An 8290-nucleotide genomic window follows, 5' to 3' on the forward strand; every position below is an offset into this window, starting at 1 on the left:
ACCAACATAACCATTAAAAAGTATATCCAAGGTTCAAAAAATGTGTTTTAACGCATATTCATAGCATACCATATTAATATTTGGCCAGCAGGTTTCATTCAAAAATGCCTTGAAAATATAAAGGTCACAATTCTTAAAAGAACAAGTTACAAACCTGTTGGCCAAAGCAAGAATATTTATTAGTTTGTGAGGTTTTGAAGTAGCCCAACACTGAATTGGATTTAGAGAGGAAGAAAGATGAGAGGGGCAAGATTAAGAACCTCAAGGGTCGTGTATATTTTGTGTTCATAATGCAAGCAAAACATAAACGCGATATAAATAGGACAGTAAAACCCTACGAAGTTACAAATGACCCAGGGCCAAGGCCATCTCATATGCATTATTATGACGACGTAGATGGAAAGTCTTCTCAGCATTCCAGCTTATTTCAAAAGTCAACACAAGCACCAGTGATCTTTTGAGTTGAAATCAGAAATCAGCGCCTCATGCTTAATAGAAAAATGCAACATCACATCTTATATAGCTTGAAAGCAGACTATTGAAGTAGTTGTCTTGTTTAAAGATGTATACAAAAGCATCCTTAAAGTAAACAACTTATTCAACATATATAATACCTTTTTGGTCTTCACTAAAGAAGCACATTCAAGAGAACTTCGACTTCCATTCCATTTCCTTGAGTCAGTCGAAAATCACACAAATCAGACCGAGTGAATCAACTTCAAGTACGCAAACTAGCTGCGTTTAAGCGGGCATATGCCAGAGACTACTGATGATCTCTTGGTTGTCAGGAGTAGCGGCAGCTGTGGTCAATCTTCAAGAACCAATTTCCAAAATTGACCCAACTCCTCCATATACGCCACTAAAGAAAAGAAAAAAGGACCAATAGAATTAGCGATTGCAACATATCATATACACACACAAATGCAAATTATCATTTATGTTCCCCAGCATGTCAATACCCCCCCGGGTTACAAATGAGATCACCTTACACTTTTTAGAAATGGCGTCTTTAGATAGCTTTCAATATCGAAAAACAGAGTCAAGAGTCGTTTTGCTAACTTATCATCAACAAACAACAATACTGTCATTACTTATGTTATTACATAAGCATAATTACCTTAGAGCCTCCCAAATGAATGGATCCAATCGCGTAATGCATTAGCACAAAGAATCAGAGTCCAGTGCTGGTCCATGCATACAAGAACCTGGATAGTAAAAAAAATATATAAAATCAGAAACAAGCAACACATTTTGTTTACATCAAGCTGCTTTCATCCGAGAGAACTGTTAATACTTGACAGAACAATATACATCTCAAGTACCTGAATCAGGTCATCATGGCAAACAAATTGTGAAGAACTCTTGGTACCTATGTTAAAACTGAGATAATAAACATCAACAAACTCTGATTTAAAGTATACACATGTATAGGGGCGTCTTCCATACAGAACCAATTGTAAGTAGAGAACCATGACAACTGCATAACACACTTGTACGCAGTGCTTTATAACGAGAGTTGTAAAAAGAACGAGGCAAGCGGTTACATAAGTACATAACCACCGCATGCATCAAAGTTAAAGCAAAATGTAAAGTGTTAATGTAGTTCTCGTGGTTCTCTACTCAAAATATTTTCTGTATAGAGTGTCCCTATATGTATATTACAATGTAACATAGAAAGAAAGAAAGAAAGTTGGTCCTGACACAACCAGACAACAAATACAAAAGAGAAGCATATAAATCTATTATAAGTAGAAAGAATTGTAAAAGGATATACAACATTATCCATGTAACAATCAAACCTTAACTGGAAAACAAAACTTAAGCACCCTCGAACATGTTGTGCGTTGTAATCACCTTAAGATATTACATGAGGGATCATCCTGAGCAGAAGCATTGAAACAATCACAAATGTTTTGAGGATGCTGGTAAATCCTTTCTCCATAATGTTGTAATAATAATCAAACTACTTAGTGATTAAATTGCTATCAGTTTCCAATTATTTGGCTGAAGAAATACGGTGTAACGACCGCATCCAACTACTTGAAGATGCTTTTCTACCAACGCCATCGTCATCTGGTTTGACTTTGAAGGTGCCACCCATAGAGAATGAGGTAGGCGCCTTTGGTGCACTACTTATCATCTGTAACAATCAAGAATCAAAAGAGTAAGTATCGGAAAAATGCTTGTTAATAGAATAAAAACGTCGCACAATAACCAAATGGTCGAGGACTCACTTGTTTTCCATGTGAATTATTATCATTAAGATCGTATGGTGGTCTTGATTTACTTTGCGTGTCAGGACGATGAGCCAGATTTCTTCGTTCCGTTGCTCCAACTTGGTAAGAATCATCATTACCCCCTGGTTGTGTAAAGCAGATCAAGATAAAGGGTAACAAAAGTAAATCACAACCAACAAACCATAATGGGAAATGAAAGCTAAATTCATGAACAAAATCTCGCAAATTTAAGTAATTCCCTTGGTTTTAAAAAGCGCAAAACTCTCCAAGGCGTTTAGGTCCCAAAAGTCGAAACATACAGCATCACTCTATGTACAACCAAATAAGCTTTATGTACGACCAAAACTTGCATTTCACTCATCTCTTTTACATACCAGCCTTTCTATCAAGTAACCATTCATAATTTCTACACCCTTTGGTTGTATTTACACACCAGGCTACTACATACGCTAACTTTGACCCTAACGTGCATGAGGCGACACCTCAAGTCCCTGGGGTGTTTTCTCAATCGCTTTAAGCGTCTCACGCTTTAGACGCGCTTTTTAAAACCATGGTAACTCCGGGCATCCCATAATAAATTAATTACTCCGTTCAGAAATGTGTCACACTAAATGCGAACTTTCCGACCCTTTATAAGATTTTTTAACTTAAATGGCATATATTCCTCATATAAATCATGATCACTACCAAATTAATTGTGATACATACTTTGCGCATGACATTTAATTCCATTTCATATGTGGGTGTATTCATTAGGGGGACTTAACATGTATGAAAAGTTTCCTTCTTAAGCAGAATAGACCACTTAGAACTAGACAAGTGGCGCCTTCATCAATTGATCCCTTCATATTTATCATAAAGAACAAATATTCACTACTATGAATACATGTACAGTACATGTGACCATTAAAATCTAAACCAAATAATTAAGAAGCAAAGTAAAGATCAACTCTAAACAGTATATTAATGAGCCTAGATTAGTTAGTAAGATATTTCGTGTTTCATTCTTGGTTAAATTTACCGATGTTTGATCCAAAATAAAAGATACACTACACCAAGTGATAAAAGGTTGACATATGGTTTAACATGATGATTAAACAATAGATCGACAAACATGTTTAGGAACAAAATAAAGGAAAAATAAAGTAAAACTGAAATTATGACACGTAATTCAAACCCAAAAGCTCACGCCCCCTTGCCTCTTCCCGCTCTTATTTTCTATAATACACGTTTTGAATGTGAATATCATTGATAAAAGCTAGGGGCTAGTATATCAAGAAGCTCCTTTCGTTATTGTTTCCAAATATCCAATCCTAAAGATTTAATGAAACTATAAAATCTTTGAAGCTATAAAGAAACAAAAGGCTTCAATATTTTTGAACTCTCATTTGAGTGTCTAATATGAAGGTTTAAACAAAACAGGGAAGTTTGGCCATCATTATTAAAGAGCTTTCTGATGTTGACGTTAGAAAGTAAGAATATTGCCCCAAATTGTTGTTTAAATTAAATTAAAATCAGATTAAAGTTGAACTGGATATATAATTATGATTGGGTTGTTGCCAGGAATTGGGACATACAAAGTTTTATGTTTGTGATGTGAATAGTATATTTCCATTTAACTTAAAAAGCAATCACCTTTAGGTTGCCTAATAATATTAATGCAAAAAATTCACTTTCATTAGGTTGTAAATTGTAACAATAGTAGATCAATTTTTGTCTTAAATAGTTAAATCAAAAGTGCATAAAATAAAATCAAGTACGGGTAGTTTTTAAGGTGCTACCTATAGAACGGGAATGTTCAATATCTCTCAAATATTCAAACTAGAATCACTCACCACAAGGTTATGTTTTGGTAGAAGTATTTTGTGCAGCTATGATGACCTATATATATAACCTCACAAATTTTCTTTATCCTTTTTCATTTGGATTAGAATGGGAGGGTAACAAACTTTCCATTACAGGTTGCAAAACGGGCTGGTTGAGTAACAATTCAAAACAAACAAGCTTTATGACCAATCCAAACAAGACTACTTACCCGCCGGCATTTTTGTCTTCTTTCAATAATTTCATAAACGATTAACGTAATAAATATAATCACAAAAACAATTTAAGAAAATGATCCAACCTTTTTTCATAAAGCAGTTTAGGAGGTTGTGAGCACATGATCATACCATGGTTGACTCTCAACCCATCCAGCCCGGCTGACCTGTTTTATTTTTAGCTATTTTTTTTAGTTTTAAACGTTTGCCTATTAGTCATGACTTGTAAAGTTGTAAACAAAACCGATCATTTTAACATACACGGGATCCCTACTTTCCATCAAATGCCTCAACGCAGAATAAGCACATATAGAGACCACATGAACAGTCAATTTTTCAGGGATCCAGAAAGGTATCAGGTACATCTCATATATGTAATACAAAAACAATAGGATAAACTAACTTAAAAAGTTGAATCTCTCAGACCACTAGTGAATCCTGACAGAAACACATGCACAAATCACAATACATGTTCCAATATTCGTTGTGTATAACAAAACCATAACAATATTTTTTATGCGGGAAAGCATTTTAGTAGAAAGAATTAACTACTTAGTAAAAGTCCTTAAATAGATGAAGTACCTTGACGCTTATTTGAATGTACCGGCATTGCTCGGTTGATCGTTCCGGCAACTGGTCGACTCTGGCATTATTATCAAGCCATTAGTAAAAACAACCAAATAAGTATATTCAATGCACCATTATAAAAAGGAAAAAAAAAAAAAAAAAACTTATTCTAGCATGTAATAGATATAAAAGCTAGTGCCACTGAAATACTAACAGTTGAATGATGTTGTAGCTTTGTATTTTCCGACTTCTGGTGTTTCAAGATTGTCCAATCAAACACATAATCAAAATCATATCCTGAACATCACATCAATTAACACATAAATGAAAAATTTAAGAAAAACATCAACTCAGCAAGAAGTCAAAAAAATCAGGTATTTTTGGTCTACCTTCGCGGGTAAACAAATCACGGAAAAGGCGCTTCAAGAATCCATAATCAGGTCTTTGTTCAAATGTCAAAGATCGACAGTATTGGAAGTAAGATGCAAACTCCACATGATGAGACTTACATAACACCTGCCAAAAAAAACAATTTGGAACAAACTTTTCATGCGCATACAACATGATATAGTACACTAATTAGCTCACATTGCTGAAGCAACATACCTCAATGGGAGTCGATACCTTCTTCTCACGTATTTTGTCATATTTTTGCTTCTTTGTAGCACCTTTTAGACCCTGCCATGGCAGACTGCAAACAACAACCATTATCTTTTACATTACAATTTCCTTAAAAAGAATCAGAGTTCCAAAATACGTAGGGGAGTTCATTATTCGGTTTCAAACCAAACCGAATTACATATGCAGTTTTAAACCAAAACCGAATTGAGTTTTCGGTTTTTGGTTCGTTTTCAGTTTCCAAATTTAAATACGTTAAACTGAATATAGTGTCATAGCCCAATCTTATTCAGCCCAATTTAAGTTTTGTCATTTAGCCCAATTTAATTACAGTTTTAGCCCAATCTTATTCAGCCCAACCCAGTCCAATAACAAATAGTGGTAATAAAAACTAAAAAACAACTGAAAAAAATTATTTGTTTATACAACGAAACCAAAAGCCGAACCAAATTCGGTTTTAAACTACCCGGAATTTGGTTTAATTTTGGTTTACAGTTGTTGCACCAAACCACAAAAGCCATCATCTTGCACCAACAGGAAAACATGTTTTTTGGTACATACCTTCCTCTCAAGAAGTATAATAAAACATAGCCAAGAGACTCCAAGTCATCACGCCGACCTTGTTCTGGATTTAGAATTAATATATCAAAAAGAGAAGCTATGAAATATCAAAATGCAAGAAAGCGATACAACACAAATGTTGCATACCAATTCCCAAATGAGTATTACAGCTAGCATAGCGTGCAGTCCCTGTCAAGTTTTTGTTCTCTCTGTACCAAACAGAAGTCCAAAAAGACAAGATAAAATACCAAATGAAATATACATATTACAAATGATCTAGTGTTATTTCCTGACTAATTAAAAAGAATGACGAGAAACAGTGCATAGCACCTCGCTAGCATGATTTCATGTAACTCATTGGCAGTGGTAAAGATGTGAACTCGAGAAATGTGATACTATACTTACACAGACAAAAAAGATCTACGATGCATACAGTATCTAAATGACAGCATAATGACAAGAGATTATCATGTTATCAACACGATTTTAAAACCAAATCATACTTGTAAGGAATATGAGAATTTGTAGCGGGATCACGGTATCTTTTAGCAAGTCCAAAATCAATGACATAGACCTGAAGAGATTAATATTAGTGATATTAGTAAAAAGTATAATCATACATTATATCATAGATGGATCACCCAACGCCTTATTCATTTTAGATAATCCAAAGAAGCAACACTCACATTAGATTGTATCTGGATAAATCATAGTGAAAATTACCTGATTTGCTTTCCTGCCTAGACCCATCAGAAAATTATCTGGTTTTAAGTCTCTATGCAGAAACCCTTTAGCATGCATGAGTTCTATTCTTGTAAGCTGTGGAAATAATAAGAGTCAGTACTAAATTGAGCTTTATAAACGAAATACAAGTTCGGTTTAGTATATGAGGAGAGCAACAAACTAGGATGTAACTCCTGATTCACAAAAACTGTCACCGATGAACTACACCCTCCCTCAAAATCTTTATTTCAAATTAGAAGACACACTATCTCATTCTCATTAGACCATTCTAATTGATGCAACACATCTTTACAATGCCACATCACGTAAAATATCATATCAATGGTACCAATCATTTGCGTTCCGAATTCAACAATATGTGCAAAGAAATTACCATTTGATCAGCTAACATCAAAACTGTTTTCAACGAAAACTTCCGTCCGCAATAAACAAACAGATCCTCAAGACTGGGCCCTAAAAGGTCAAGGACAAGAACATTATCCTGAATATCAACTCCAGACCAATGGATGCGAGCAACACCAACTGCGTAGTACAAAATTAACAAAGACAATTAATAAAATGTGTGGTTTCCAAGCTTCAGAAAATGAACAAAAGCATACCTATCCCTTGGAGATAATTATATAGCTTGGCCTCATAAAGTAATTGTGGATGCTTAGTCTGCCTATTCTCCTATCAAACAAAACTGAAGTTCAAAAGCTAGAAAATAGCAATGGAATCACTGCAAGTATAGCTAGCATTCTAACCAGCACATAATATTCATATCAGTGCATCAAAACGTATCAACACACCGAATATTAAATCATATACACGGGATTCAGCAAAGCGATTTGATGTAAACAGAAACCCTAAGATAAAGTTCATACCATTTTGACAGCAACGATTTCATGAGTGTCGACGTGAGTAGCTGCAAAACACAAATTCTAGGGCTAAGAAACTAACACAAGAGAGGATATTATAATAATAATGGATTAAAATAGCAATCGATTTGAGTGGAAAAAGGACCTAGAAAGATTTCACCGAAGGATCCGCTGCCGATTTTGCGACCTAGCTTGTACTTTTCCCCGACGATCCTCTCCATGGAAAACACCGATGCAGATTTGAAGCTCGTTCGCCGGAATTGCAGAAGAATGAAAAGGGGTTAGAAGGACGGGTAGGGTTTTCTTTGTTTTTGGATCACAAGGAAGAAAGGTCGTGGTTTCGATAGGCTCGAGATGGCCTCGCTGTCTACTTTCTTTGCCACGTCACGCATTTGCTGGATTAATCATTTTCGCCACCATACATCTCTCTAGGGATAGCAAATGGTACCCGGTATTGAACCGGTATCGGTACCTAATTTATCGAGTCGGGTACATTTTTTGTATCAATTCGGTACTGACTTTTGACATTTTCAATACCAGTTTTTCCGGTTTTTACCCTCAAATACCGGTACCGGTACCAAACTGTACTGGGTATATTCGATACCGGTACCTACTTTTGGGGATTTTCGGTACCGGTACTTTCGGTTCCGGTACCGGTCAATACTGA

General features: G+C 35.3%; 1 protein-coding gene across 6 annotated transcripts; it reads right to left on the bottom strand.

The window, feature by feature from the left end:
• Window positions 1-228: 228 nt before the first annotated feature.
• On the bottom strand, window positions 229-7989 carry LOC110918493 (casein kinase 1-like protein 4). 6 transcript variants are annotated; one of them, XM_035985928.1, is made up of 17 exons: window positions 7769-7989; window positions 7630-7670; window positions 7366-7435; window positions 7140-7288; window positions 6746-6841; window positions 6526-6596; window positions 6170-6231; window positions 6023-6086; window positions 5450-5534; window positions 5233-5359; window positions 5058-5140; window positions 4859-4919; window positions 2235-2359; window positions 1323-2140; window positions 1118-1205; window positions 615-859; window positions 229-488 (listed from the first exon to the last, which is right to left on the bottom strand). In XM_035985928.1, the coding sequence occupies exons 1-14, from the start codon at window positions 7842-7844 to the stop codon at window positions 1997-1999; spliced, it is 1254 nt and encodes a 417-aa protein (XP_035841821.1). In that variant the 5' UTR covers window positions 7845-7989; the 3' UTR covers window positions 229-488; window positions 615-859; window positions 1118-1205; window positions 1323-1996. The 6 variants fall into 6 exon arrangements, with proteins under 6 accessions (XP_035841821.1, XP_035841820.1, XP_035841824.1 ...); XM_035985927.1 differs by having other exon boundaries at window positions 236-859; window positions 1323-1369; window positions 1855-2140; XM_035985931.1 differs by having other exon boundaries at window positions 236-859; window positions 1323-1380; window positions 1855-2140.
• Between the last annotated feature and the right edge of the window lie 301 nt (window positions 7990-8290).

This window comes from Helianthus annuus, chromosome 16, assembly GCF_002127325.2.
Source record: "Helianthus annuus cultivar XRQ/B chromosome 16, HanXRQr2.0-SUNRISE, whole genome shotgun sequence".
Classification (NCBI taxonomy): domain Eukaryota; kingdom Viridiplantae; phylum Streptophyta; class Magnoliopsida; order Asterales; family Asteraceae; genus Helianthus; species Helianthus annuus.

Excerpts from the sequence above, each read along its gene's own strand:
- LOC110918493 (XM_035985928.1), bottom strand. The coding sequence starts at position 7,844 with ATGGAGAGGATCGTCGGGGAAAAGTACAAGCTAGGTCGCAAAATCGGC. Across the intron at positions 7,289-7,365 it reads TAATTATCTCCAAGGGATAG|TTGGTGTTGCTCGCATCCAT; the intron begins GTATGCTTTTGT and ends TGTACTACGCAG. Across the intron at positions 6,232-6,525 it reads AATTCTCATATTCCTTACAA|AGAGAACAAAAACTTGACAG; the intron begins GTATGATTTGGT and ends TGTTTGGTACAG.